We start from the raw sequence: 14,385 nt of genomic DNA on the forward strand, positions 1-14,385 counted from the left end.
ATTGCTTATAGTCTTTAGTATTGCTGAAACAGGTCACTTTTTTAGCTTTAAAATAGGGGAAAAAAAAAATGTTTCCTAACCCATGTGTTTCCAGGGAAGGAGGAACTTCATTGGTGTTTTCATCATCATCAATAATTTTCTTGTATTGTTTTTCCAGTTAAAGATTTTATATCATGGTTTGGATTTTTCGTCTCTTTTTATAATTAACTGAATCTTTTTGGTAAATTAAATTTAGTTTGTATCTTTCTATGAGAAAAGGAGCCATGGTATTGCTGCTTTTGCAAAGTAATTTTTCAGACAATGAGAAAGTAATATGGACTATTTACAAAGAACTGATTTAAGACTAATATCTAGTATTTATTTATCTTATTATTTTAAAAGATTTATTTGAGAGAGACACGAGTGTGCATGCTCAGGGTGGGGCAGAGGGAGAAGGGGAGAGAGTCTTTTTTTTTTTTTTTTTTTTTAAGATTTTTTATTTATTTGTCAGAGAGAGAGGGAGAGAGAGCAAGCACAGGCAGACAGAATGGCAGGCAGAGACAGAGGGAGAAGCAGGCTCCCTGCCAAGCAAGGAACCTGATGTGGGACTCAATCCCAGGACGCTGGGATCATGACCTGAGCCAAAGGCAGCTGCTTAACCAACTGAGCCACCCAGGCGTCCCAGGGGAGAGAGTCTTAAGCAGACTTCCTGCTAGGTATGGAGCTTGATGCGGGGCTCAGTCTCACAATCCTGAGATCACGACCGGAGCTGAAATCCAGAGTTGAATGCTTAATGGACTGCACCACCCAGTTGCCTCTCTAGTATTTTTTGAGCACTCACTATGTGCTAGGCCATATTTATTGTTTTATGTGTACTGTTTCATTTCTTCTCAACTACAACTCTGTGATTCATACTGTTCTTGTCCCCATTTTACATATGAGGAAACTGAGAGGCACCAAGGGTCTAAGTAACTTGCCAAAGATCAAACACATAGTTGATTAGTGGCTGAACCCAGGTTTGAATTCAGCTGTGTCTTCTCTAAATCCCTTGTTTTAAAAAAGCTGTAAACTGCCTTTTGAACTTTTTGAAGTTACATGGTAAATCTTACAGATGCTTTAAACTGAGGAAATGACCTTTTCTGAAATACTCCTGCTTAACTGCAGTTTACTGTCTTACAAAGAACACCAAGGGACTATCTAAATTCTTTTGATAGTTTGAGGTTTAGTTATATGTTAATATTCACGATATTACTATTTCTTAAACCATTTGTTTGGAAATTGTTCCATTCAAGTTAGTTGTGAGGATAAACATGCTTTGAAACAAAAGGAAGCTGTTGCTAGATACAAAGTTGTATTTGAATCGAATTTGAATCGAAGGTAGCTGTAAGCACTTTGAAGAACAAAGTTAAAATTCCAAATTTAAGATGGAAAATTGCAGATTACTACATGTATATGTATATATTTTAAAGATAGTATGATATATAGAAAGACTAGGAGATTGAAAGATCTGCTTTCTAGATCTTACTTTGCTGCTTATTTTATCCTGCGTCTTTTGAGAGTCACTTCACCTCTACTCCTAACCTTCAGTTTCTTCACCTGTAAAATAAAAATCCAGAAGTTCAGAGAAATGACACCTGCTGTTGATCTGATGATTATCTGATCAAAGTCATGGGAAATTGCTTTGTAAGCTATTGATATAAAACCTTTGATATACTTGTCAGGTCATTTAAGCTCAGAAGCAAGAATTTGTATCTATTTATATGGATTCCATAGTGGTCTTGGGGCATATAGAATTAATTCAGTGGATTCATTGTATTGAATGTTTCCATAGAGAAGTACATGTATAAACAAATCTATAATAGACTTTATGAGTTCAAGAACCCCAGATTAAATTTTCAGTGAAAGCCTGTCTTTGTCAAATTCTCAAACCCAGTGTTTTATTTTTCCTGGTATCTATACCTGTGGAATGCTACTTGTTTATAGATGAGGTGGTATGTAACAATCTAAACTAAATCACTCATTAAGATTGATAGAGACTTACCTTAAAAGAATTTTTTTAAAGAAAATAGATGCTTACAGGATAACATATATTTTATAAAGGGGCATAGTGAGGAATCCACGTGTGATTGAGAGAGGGAGGAGGAGGTTGTTAGGTGGTAGAAGCAAAAAGGTAATATCTGGAAAAATAACCAGTAATAGATTATCCATACATAATCCAGTCTCTAATAGGGAAATCCCCAAAGGGATGATGCATGAATGTTTTGAATACCAAGCCAACATAGTTTTCACCTTCGAGTTGTATACACTAGGCCAATCTTAAGAAACATAAACATTATGCTCTTATTAGAACTTTAGAGGAATGATACTGTGTACTGTACATTATGGATGGAAAAAATATCTTCCATCTCTTTTGCCTCTCATTCTCCTCCCCCAGATTAAAAGATGAAAATTTATACAAATCTTATTCTAAAATCTTTGATAAAGCAAAGCAAAGACTATAATACTTGGCTGATCATTATATGTATATGTAAATTATAACAATAATAGCTGCAAGTTTATGAGAACACATTGTGTGCCATGATGCTGTTAGGCATTTTGGAGAAATTCTATCATTTATTCTTCACAACAGGTCTGAAATTTGTAATTTTCCCCATTTTTACATAGCTATTACTTGTCCCCAAATCACATAATAGTGATTGAACTAGTATTCAAACCCATACCTCTGTGACTACACAATCTGTGATTTTTTTCTTTTTTCCCCAAATACCATACTGCTTCCTTGATATGGGGATTTTTTTTGTTGTTGTTTTTATAGATCTGGCCCAGAAGATCAAATGTGCAGCCAGATTTGGTTAATCCTGGGGCAAGAGTACTGCCCGTAAATGTCTTTGGCAGATGATGATGTTCAGGTGAACATGGCTGTCAGCCACAAAGCTTCTCCAAATTTTGTGGGGAGTTGTTTCCTTCACTTGTGGACCCTACTGTCAGCATAGCTTCCTACTTCCTTCAAGGAATCAGTGAGCCATCATTGAACTGTTCTGTGAACAGACTCTAGTTTTCCAGGAAAGTAAGCGTTAAGTTTGCTGATGAGGATTTCTGCATTTGCTGTTACTGCTTTCAGAAATATCAGAAGACGTTTACACATGTCTAGGGAACCTATCTACTGTTACGAGACAGCTCCTGTTGGGAAGTTCTTTTGTAATTCCAAACTGAGGAAAATGTCTTCCTAATGAAAGGCTGATTTGTCACTGTTTCATGTAAAAAAATTTGAGTTAGAAAGTGCTTAGTCAAGAGCTTTTGCAGCTAGAAGGAAAAAAACTAATATGAATTTAAATAAACGCTACATTATGATTCATATTTGTCTCACCCGTATTTGTCTCACTCACAAATCCTATGATACTACCTTCTCCATGAATTTTCTTCCCTCAATGTCTCATACATAACTGTACTTACTCTTAATTTGTTATGTTCATGAGTTGACTTTATTCACCCAATGAGATTGTAAGCTCTGCAAGAACAGGTACCTAGTAGTAACATTTTTTTAAATGACTTTTGGGGCAGTAATTCTTACCCTGAGACTTCTAATTTAGACAATAGAGCTGTCCAATCTAAGGAAGGCATCAATATTTTTGGTTTTTGGCTAGGTAGACTTCTACAGTGTGATAACATAAGCTATTTCATGCTCACCAGAGGCCCTGATAACATTGGAAAACAAATTTTCATTTAATAAATACCTTTATTAAAAAAACAACATTATAGGGACGCCTGGGTGGCTCAGTGGGTTAAAGCCTCTGCCTTCGGCTTGGGTCATGGTCTCAGAGTCCTGGGATTGAGCCCCGCATAGGGCTCTCTGCTCAGCAAGGAGCCTGCTTCCTCCTCTCTCTCTGCCTGCCTCTCTGCCTACTTGTAATCTCTGTCAAATAAATAAATAAAATCTTTAAAACAAAACAAAACAAAAAAACATTATAGAGGCGCCTGGGTGGCTCAGTAGGTTAAAGCCTCTGCCTTCGGCTTGGGTCATGGTCTCAGAGTCCTGGGATCGAGCCCCGCATAGGGCTCTCTGCTCAGCAGGGAGCCTGCTTCCTCCTCTCTGCCTGCCTCTCTGCCTACTTGTAATCTCTGTCTGTCAAATAAATAAATAAAATCTTAAAAAAAAAAAAAAAACCACAACATTATAAACATGTCTTTCATAATGAAAGTTTGGGAATTAGTATTTGGCCATGTCTGGCCCAATGTTAAGTAATAATGATTACTAAGAATATGATTGATTTATTGATAGAATAATTAATGAACTTTTTGTTTTAGGAAATGTTGTGGGCAACTTGGGACATTCCTTCTTCAGTCAGAGTTTCCTTGGCAGTAAAGAACATGGTGGATTCTTATATGTGACATCTACCTACCAGTCACTGCAAGACCTAGTACTCCCAACCCCACCTTACTTGTTTGGGATTCTCATCCAGAAATGGGAAACTCCTTGGGCTAAAGTGTTTCCCATCCGACTAATGTTAAGACTTGGAGCTGAATATCGACGTAAGTAGTAAAATAGATTCTTCTATGCTATATAACCAAAATGTGATGGCTAAATAAAGGCCTGAGATAATCAGACCCCCAACCCCCAGTGATACAGTCCCAACAGAAGTCTTTTGAAGTAGCTAAGCTAAATTTGGCCATTGTCTTTACTTATTTTAGCTTTAATGGTAAGGACTAAAAATCTCAAAATAGGAAGTTAGTGATTATTTAATACCATATAAACTTAAGTTCATCTTCAGAAAAAATGTATTGGACTTTAACAAGTAACCTTTTACAGTATCTGTAGTGAATTTTTTTTTTTTTTTGCTATTTTGTTGGAAAACAGTTATGACAAAGTATATCTTATATAACATAACAGGTACTAGAAACTAGTGGTATAGCGATCAACTTTCAGTTGGTAAAGTGAGTAGTAGAAGAGCTTCCTTGCCCATTGTGGAAGTCATACAACTAAGTTATGAGGTTTCTTTTAAGACATTAAGGCTTAAATGTAAGTTTTATTTTAAACTATATTTTTACCTGATCAGAATTGCTGTGGTCTAGGAATTGGACCATTTGAACAAGATTCTTAACTCTGTGACTTACTAGCGCTGTACCTTTGGGCAAATCACTTAATCTGTCAGTTTCTTCTGAACTGGAAAAAATAATACTTGCCTTTTACGTTATGTAAGATTGTTAAGAGGATCAAATGAAATAATGAAAAACTATTTTATGAATCATAAAATAGTATATGCTTTCAGCTTCATTCTTTCACTTACTCATTCAGTAAGAATTTGATAAAGGCCTACCATTTGTAACAAATCCTAGGAATTTAGAAATAGTTAAGACATGGTTACAGGTTCTTAGAAACCTTTGTAAGGAAGACATACAGAAATCATGATTACAGTAGTATATTGTATTAAAACACATGTTCAAAGTTAACAAAGTTCTCTTGGAGTTCTGAGATGGACTCTAACTTCACCAAGAATGAAGGAGTTGGATAAGGAACATTTCTTGAACCAGTTTACTTCTGGACTGAATTGTGAAAGAGGCATATGAATCAGCTAAATGAAGTAGGGAAAGGAAAGGATTGTATGCAGAGGAAACATGTTATCTTCCTGTCTTGTACAGGCAGTTCACCCCCTAACATTCAAAGAGTAAGCCAAGTAATAGGTCACCTCATGTTTGGCTGTTCTAAGGAGGATCCTGGTGGGGAGGTATATAAGAGTGAACACAGAAGAATTAGGAGAGATTTGTTTCCCCAGATCATATTAATCCAGTTTGAAGAAGAGTGCTGCCTAAGACTTTGTAGTTCATTTTTAAGACTGCTGCATCAAAAGGCTTATTCTGGGCATCAAAAGGCTTATTCTGGTCATCAAAAGACTTACTCTGGTATGGTTTGTAGAAGGCTCAGAATTTGTCTTTGATGCTACCGTGCTAAATACTTTTGACCCCTAAATTTCATATGATCTAAAACAGTTATTCCATTTATATTTTGAAAATTTTATGAACCCTGATGTCTCTCTTTTACCAAAATATTAAGCTGTCAGACTTAGTCTCATTATTTCTCATTTCCATAGTTTATCCATGCCCACTCTTCAGTGTCAGATTTCGGAAGCCATTGTTTGGAGAGACGGGGCATACCATCATGAATCTTCTTGCAGTAAGTTGGAGATTTTTATTGCCTTCTTTCTTACTGGGGTTTGTACAGAAGAAGGAAGAGAGGGATTTCATTTTTTGTTAATAGTCATACCCCTGCTGCTTCAGGCAAGTGGAGATTTATGCTGTAGGAAAAGAGCAACATATATATTCTTTGGAAAGTATATGGTGTTTTGGAGTGGAAATAGTACAGGATTTCAGCCCTTCGTTATACACTTACTATCGAAGTTACCTTGCAGGATTATTTTGAGGTCTAGAGGTAATGTATATTTAAAGCACCTAGCATTCTGTCTTGTTTTTATTTTAAGCGTACCATATCATATCAGTGTCCCCTTTGTCTGTATAGCTTATTGTTTAGCCCAGGATTGCTCAGAGATTTATTCAAATACCTTAAGCAAGTAAGGTATTCATTCTTTTCTGATGGATTTGTGTATAGGTTGGGATTCACACTTTATTCTTTTCCTTTCCTCTGGGCTCTCCCATGTACCTTTGCACTTGCACAGGCTCTGACTCTTTTGACTAAGGATATTGTTTGGCTTGGGCCCACTAAGGCCTTTGCTGTATGTGTGCATAGACCAAGGTCAATCCTGGGTATTTGGAGAGTTTATGAAGCTTGCTATGGTTTTCTCACCTCCCAGAACCTTTGTTAAATCTCTGGCTAGTCTACCTGCTTGTTACTTTCCCCAAATAGGCTAACAACCTCAAGCTAACTGAGCTGCTGGCCCTCTGTTCCCGCTAGCCACTGAAATTACCACTGCAGCTGCTACCACTCCAAGTAAGATCCTTCAAGTAGCAGAGCTGATGTTTTCACAAACTACCTTGAACCACCTGCGAGGGCTAGGGTGCAGCCCCAAGAAAGATCACGGACTCAGCTCTACTATGCTTGCTTGAAGTTTAGTAGCTTTCACGAATAAACACAGCTCAGCATGTTGTATGCCTTTGTACTAACTCCAGAACATCATAATGGTTGTTTTTAAAAAACTATTTACCCAGCTTTTTAGTTGCTTTTTAGGGGATGGATTTATTTCCTTACTCTGTCTTATATTTGTTATTATAGCTTTTACTATGTTTTAAAGAGATTTCAGTAATAAGAAAAACTTTTTTTTTTTTTTAAGATTTTCTTTATTTATTTGTCAGAGAGAGAGGAGCAAGAGTGAGCGCAGGCAGAGGCAGAGGGAGCAGCAGGCTCCCTGCCAAGCAAGGAGCCCGATGCGGGACTCGATCCCAGGACGCCGGGATCATGACCTGAGCTGAAGGCAGCTGCTTAACCAACTGAGCCACCCAGGCGTCCCAACTCTTTTTTTTTTTAAGATTTTATTTATTTCTTTGACAGAGATCACAAGTAGGCAGAGAGGCAGGCAGAGGGTTGGGGGAGCAGGCTCCCTGCTGAGCAGAGGGCCCGATGTGGGGCTCTCTGATCATGGGATCATGACCTGAGCTGAAGGCAGAGGCTTTAACCTGAGCCACCCAGGTGCCCTGATAAGAAAAACTCTTGTAGCTTTACTTGTGTAGTTGCCATTTTCAGTGATCTTCATTCCTTTGTGTAAATCTGTATTTCCATCCGGTGTTGTTTTCCTTCTGCCTAAAAGATTTCCTAACATTTATTGTCATGTGGGTCTTCTGGTAAGAAACTTGTTTGGCGGGGCGCCTGGGTGGCTCAGTGGGTTAAGCCTCTGCCTTCAGCTCAGGTTGTGATCTCAGGGTCCTGGGATCGAGCCCCGCATCGGGCTCTCTGCTCGGTGGGGAGACTGCTTCTCCCTCTCTCTCTGCCTGCTTCTCTGTCTACCTGAGATCTCTCTCTGTCAAATAAATAAAATCTTAAAAAAAAAAAGAAAAGAAAAGAAAAGAAACTTGTTTGGCATTTGTATTTCTAACAGTATCTTTATTTTACCTTCATATTTGAAAAATATTTTTGCTGGATATAGAATTCTAGGTTGGCAGTTTTATTCTTTAAGTATTTTAAGATTTTTTTTTTGTTTATTTATTTGACAGGCAGAGATCACAAGTAAGCAGAGAGGCAGGCAGAGAGAGAGGAAGGGAAGCAGGCTCCCTGCCAAGCAGAGAGCCCGACATGGGGTGGATCCCAGGACCCCGGGATCATGACCTGAGCCGAAGGCAGAGGCTTTAACCCACTGAGCCACGCAGGCACCTCTTCTTTGAGTATTTTAAAGATGAATAGCAATGACTTTACTGTTTTCTGGTTTGCATTGTTTCAGACGAGGAGTCCATGTTCCCTCTTTGTTCCTGTCTGTGTAATATTTTTTCCTTCTCTGTGTGCTTTATTACTGGTTTTAAACAATATGATTATGTACTTTTTATGTTTTTTTTTTTTTGAGTGTGTTTCTTGTGCTTGGAATTTGTTGAGCTTCTTAGTTTTTGTGAGTTTGTAGTTTTTATCAAACAACATTTGCTGTCTACCTCCTCCTCTTCTTCAGGGACTCTAATTTAGTTATAGACATATTAGGCTGCTTGAAATTGTTCACAGCTCACTAATGCTCCTTTTTCTTTTCTTTTTTTTTTTTAATTTTTCTGTCTTTTTTTTTCTTCCTTGTGTTTCATTTTGAATGGTTTTTACTGTTGAGACTTCAAGTCAAGAATCTTTTATTTTGTATTGTTAAAGCTGTCAGTTCCATTTTGGGGGGGGGGAGGTGATCTCACTCATTATAATTTTCATCTCTGGAAGTTTGACTTAAGTCTTTTCTATATCCCATATGCCTGTACTTAATTTTTTAAACATCTGGAATATGATCATTGGAACCTTATAATGTTTTTGTTTGGTAATTCTAAGATCTCTATCAGTTCTAGTTCAGTTTCCATCGATTAACTACCCTCTTACTTTGAGTTGTATTTTCCTGCTTCTTTGCACGCTTGGTATTTTTAAATTTCTTATTGGATGCCAAATATGATTTCTCCACACTGGGTGCTGGATCTTTTTGTATTCTGTAAATATTCTTGAGTTCTGTTACAAGTAAGGCAGTTAATTTACCTAGAAATAGTTTGATCCTTTCAGTCTTGCTTTTAAGATTTGTAAGGTGGGGATGCCTGGGTGGCTCAGTGGGTTGAGCCTCTGCCTTCAGCTCAGGTCATGATCTCAGGGTCCTGGGATCGAGCTGCACATCAGGCTCTCTGCTCGGCTGGGAGCCTACTTTCCCCTATCTCTCTGCCTGCCTCTCTGCCTACTTGTGATCTCTCTCTCTCTCTGTCAAATAGATTTAAAAAAAAAACTTAAAAAAAAATATTTGTAAGGTGGAACCAAAGTCTTGTTTACTATAGTACTAATTATTCCCCACCACTAAGGCAAGACCCTTCTGATTACTTGTAATGACTCTGGTCCTATTTGGAATTAGGCCAAACTTCACAGATCAAAGGCACATTTCTTTACAAGACTTTTTTTTTTTTTTTTAAGATTTTATTTATTTATTTGACAGGGAGAAAGAGACACCAAGAGAGGGAACACAAGGGGCGCCTGGGTGGCTCAGTGGGTTAAAGCCTCTGCCTTTGGCTCAGGTCATGATCCCAGGGTCCTGGGATCGAGCCCCTCATCGGGCTTTCTGCTCAGCAGGGAGCCTGCTTCCTTCTCTCTCTCTCTGCCTATTTCTCTGCCTACTTGTGATCTCCGTCTATCAAATAAATAAATAAAATCTTTAAAAAAAAAAAAATAGGGAACACAAGAGAAACAGACTCCACACTGAGCAGGGAGCCCGATGCAGGGCTTGATCCTAGTACTCTGGGATCACGACCTGAGCCTAAGGCAGATGCTTAACAACTGAGCCACCCAGGTGCCCCACAAGACTGTTGTTACTTTAGGCACCAGCTTCAAGTTTAGGGGTTCCCAGGCTACCTATACTTCTGACTAACTGGATACAAATGTTAGCATTCCCACTGCCCTCTCAGTTTTGATAATTCACTGGACTGATTCACAGAACTCAGCAAGGTATATAATACTTGTGATTACAGTTTTATTATAATAAAGGAAATACAAATCAGGGCCAGTCAGAAGAAGAGACATATAGTACAAGGTCTGGGAGAAACCCACACAAGAAGCCTCTGTGTCCTCTGGGACATGTCACCCTGCTGATACATTGATATATAACATGCACAGAGTAAGCACCTGTACTTTGTGTCCTGAGTTTTTATTGGAGTTTCCTTACATCGGCATGACTGACTGAGTCATTGGCCATGTGATTGAACTCAGTCTCAAGCCCCCCTGATATCATGTGCCTCAAGGCCCCATCTTCTAATCACATGATTGATCTTTCTGGGATGACCAGCCCCCATCCTGAATTATCTTGTTCCCATAAACTATCTGAGGACCCACCATGAGTCACTAAATTAACATAGACTATCAGGGATCCACCACTGAATAACGAAGACATTCTTATCATTCAGGAAATTCAGGGGTTTGGAGGCTACCTCTCAGGAACCTGAACAAAGGCCAGCCAAATTCTTTGTCATGTAAGAATATTCTAACCTAATGCCCATTGAATATGAGGTTTACTGCTCTGGTTTTTAAGACCAGGCACTATTCCCACACCTGTGTAACAGATAATGTTCCCAGTAATCATTTCAGGTAGTTTCTGCACTGGCCTTACAAAGTTTTCTCACACACATTCACTGATCCGAACTTTGCTGAATTCTGGAGTGAGACACTCTGCAAATCTTTGGACCTCTTCTCTGCAGTGTTCTCCTCTCTGATACTCTGTCCTGTGAACTCTAGCCACCTTGGGTTTTTGGATTCTCAGTTTTATCTCCTCAACTCAGGAAATCTGCTAGCTCTCCCTGGGTTTCCCCTTCCTACACCTGAGCTTGGAAACTGTTTTCGAGGCATAACCTGGATACTTATAGAGCTCGTCTTGTTTGTTTCCTGCCTCTCAGGAATCACTGTTCTTTGTGGCCTGAGATTCAGTGTCTTTGAAATCATTGTTTCATGTGTTCTGTGCATTTTGTTTTTGTTTTTGTTTTTTTGTTTTGTTTTGTTTTGTTTTCAGGCAGGAGGGTAAATCCAGGCCTCTTCTCTCCATTTTGGCCAGAAGTGGACATTTTATTTTATGTTATTTTATTTATTTTCTTAAGTAATCTCTACAACCAATGTGGGACTCCAACTCATGACCCTGAGAGCAAGAGTTGCATGTTCCACCAACTGAGCCACCCAGGCACCCCCAGAAGTAGAAATTTTGAAATTATATTTTAAATCTACAGGATCTCTTTCTCTCTCTCTCTCTTTGTCTCCCTCCCTCCCTCCCTTTACTCTAGTTCCCATGGCTTTATCACTCCCTGGCAACTTTAGTTTTTAGTCACATTTTTGACAAGGTAATTTTTCTTGCTGATTATAATCTGCTGTAGAATGAAAAGGAGATATTTATCCTGTAATCTAGTAGCATAAACTAATAATCTAGTTTTATGGCCTTTTATATCAATCCACTTATATAAACTTTATGGCCTTTTATATCAATCCATTATATAAACTTTTAGTGGGTTATCTCCTGAAGTATCTTGCTCTCCATCACCACCGTTAGGGAGGAAAATTTTTTCTCTTTCAAGGATACCCTGATAGTCTATGTTAGCTGGTCTAAGAATTAAATTGACATGAGACAGATTACAGCAGAAAATTGAATTTAACTTTGTATATATGAGAACCTCACATACAGGAGGGTTCAAAAACAGAAAGGTAAAATGAGTTATATATGCCATCCTGAGCTAAGGAATGGGATAGGGGCCTGGGGCTTCCAAAGGGAGGAGGGCAGTTCACAAGGCAATAAAATTAAGAGCAAATGTTTGGTAATTATTTACATGTTTGCCCTACCATACAGATGGGTCTCAGATAGAATTTATCTCTGATAATAACTCTAATTCTGAGAAAGCCCCTCAGGTAGTTTAAACAAGGGCAAAAGTTTCTCTTGAGCCTACAGGGTCTCAATTGCCTGCAGGTCAAAGTGGCACATTTGGAGGAGCCTTATTTTAAAACCCTTTAGGGGCGCCTGGGTGGCTCAGTGGGTTAAGCCACTGCCTTCGGCTCAGGTCATGATCTCAGAGTCCTGGGATCGAGCCCCGCATCGGGCTCTCTGCTCGGCAGGGAGCCTGCTTCCTCCTCTCTCTCTGCCTGCCTCTCTCCCTACTTGTGATCTCTCTGTCAAATAAATAAATAAAATCTTTAAAAAAAAATAAAAAATAAAAAAATAAAACCCTTTAAACCCTCTTCTCTGTCGCTAGCTTACTAAGACTTATAATCTATTGATTCTAACACTTTTCCATTGTCTCTCACTCCCCTTGCCTTTCCCTCTCCCTACCTTAAGATTCCACGGTTTTATCATTAAAATCACTTTTTTTTTTAAATGTAATTCTGGTTTCTCTCTCTTTCTCTGTTTCTTTCTCTCTTTCTCTCTCTTACCCTTTGTTGTGGTGGCCCAGCAAAATGTAAACTCTAGTTAAATTTATCTTTCTTAAAAAAATTCATTTTTATTTATGTGCAGTTAAATTCACCTTTTGTAGAGTATACTTCTCAAAGTTTTGACAAATGTAAAGAATTATGTTACCACCACTGTTGCAGTTAAGATATAGAACAGTTCTTTTGTCACTCCAGAAAATTTGCTAGTGCACCTCATTGATCCTCTGTCCCTATAGTTTTAGATTCTGTGACTGTCATATAATTGGAATTATATAGTACGTAGACTTTTCAGTCTGGCTTCTTTTACTTATCATAATGCATTTAAGATTCATCTGTGTTATGTATGTTGTTGGAGAGGAAATAATCTTTTCCTCTACCTATGTTTGGTTCTTTGTCTGAGGCCCAATAAATTAGACTGGCCAAAGAGTGATTAATGGAGACATATTTTCAGGTGGCATATTCTGGTAACCTTCCATATCAATAGTTCATTCATTTTTATTGCTTTGTAGTATTCAGTTGTATGTAAGAACCACAGTTTATCCATTTACCTGTTGATGGATCTGTGGGTTATTTCTCATTTTTGGTTATGAATAAAGCTACTGCAAACATTCATGTATGAAATTTTGAGTGAGCATTAGTTTTCCTTTCTCTTGGGTAAATACCTGGAATAGAATAGTTAAGCCATATTGTACATTCAGTGTTATATAGAACTGTGGAATTCTTTTCCAACATGCCTCTAGTAGTAGTGAATGCCTCTAGTATTCACAAGGAATATAAGGAATTCTTTTTTTTTTTTTTTTTTTTTTTGCCAGCACTTGTTATTTCTCTCTCTCTTTTTTTTTTTGTTTTTAATTTTTGCCATTCCAATAGGAGTTTAATGGTCTTAATTTTTTTTTAACGATTTTATTTATTTATTTGACAGAGGGAGACACAGTGAGAGAGGGAACACAAGCAAGGGGAATGAGAGAGGGAACACAAGCAGTCTCCCCACTGAGCAGGGCTTGAGCCAGGCCTTGATTCAGGACCCTGGGATCAGGACCTGAGCCCAAGGCAGATGCTTAACGACTTAATGGTCTTAACTTTTGTGATTTTAATTTGTTTTCTGCTTATGATGAATTATTCAGAGCATTTTTTTTTTATGTGCAAATTTGCCCTCCTTATGTCTTATTTAGTGAATCTTGGGATTTTTGCCTATTTAGAAAATATGATTGTTATTTTGTTGTTGAGTTTTGAGAGTTTTTCATGTATTCTGAATATAAGTCCTTTGGTAGATATTTATCATTTGTATATTTTCTCCCAGCCTGTGGTTTATCTTTTTATCCTCTTAACAGTGTCTTTCGCAGAACAAAAGTTTTTAACTTTGTTAAAGTTCAGTTTCTTTTTTTTTTTTTTTTTTTTTATAGATTTTATTTATTTCAGAGAGAGTTGCAAAAGCAGGGGTGAAGGGCAGAGGGAGAGGAAGAAACAGGCTGCCTGTTGAGCAGGGAGCCTGACTCAGGGCTCCATCCCTGGACCCCAGGATTGTGACCTGAGTCGAAGGCAGACACTAAACCGACTGAGCCACCCAGGCACTCCTAACGTTTAATTTCTTAATGTTTTTATGGAGCATGCTTTTTATATGATATCTAAGAACTTATTGACCAGAATGACATCACACATATTTTCTTCCATGTTTCTTTGTAGAAGGCTTATAGTTTTATTTTTATGTTTTATATTTAAGTCTATGGTCCATTTTTAGTTAATTTTTGTTCATGATTGTGAGGCATTGTTAGAAACTCTTTTTTTTGGTCCAGTACTGTTCGTTGAAAAGACTATCCTTTCTTCATTTATCTGGCTTCACACCCTTATCAAAAGTC

General features: G+C 38.0%; 1 protein-coding gene across 3 annotated transcripts in view; it reads left to right on the forward strand.

Moving 5' to 3' along the window:
• The window catches only part of LOC111143384 (zinc finger FYVE-type containing 9), a 200,155-nt gene that overhangs the window by 148,197 nt on the left and 37,573 nt on the right, over positions 1-14,385 (forward strand). For all 3 annotated transcript variants that reach the window (XM_022497088.1, XM_022497089.1, XM_022497090.1), the window contains 2 exons: positions 4,285-4,509; positions 6,066-6,148. In XM_022497088.1, coding sequence (XP_022352796.1) covers positions 4,285-4,509; positions 6,066-6,148 — 308 coding nt within the window. The remainder of the gene's footprint in view (positions 1-4,284; positions 4,510-6,065; positions 6,149-14,385) is intronic.

Source organism: Enhydra lutris, unplaced genomic scaffold (assembly GCF_002288905.1).
Source record: "Enhydra lutris kenyoni isolate GAN:26980312 unplaced genomic scaffold, ASM228890v2 scaffoldscaffold9, whole genome shotgun sequence".
Taxonomy (NCBI): Eukaryota; Metazoa; Chordata; class Mammalia; order Carnivora; family Mustelidae; genus Enhydra; species Enhydra lutris.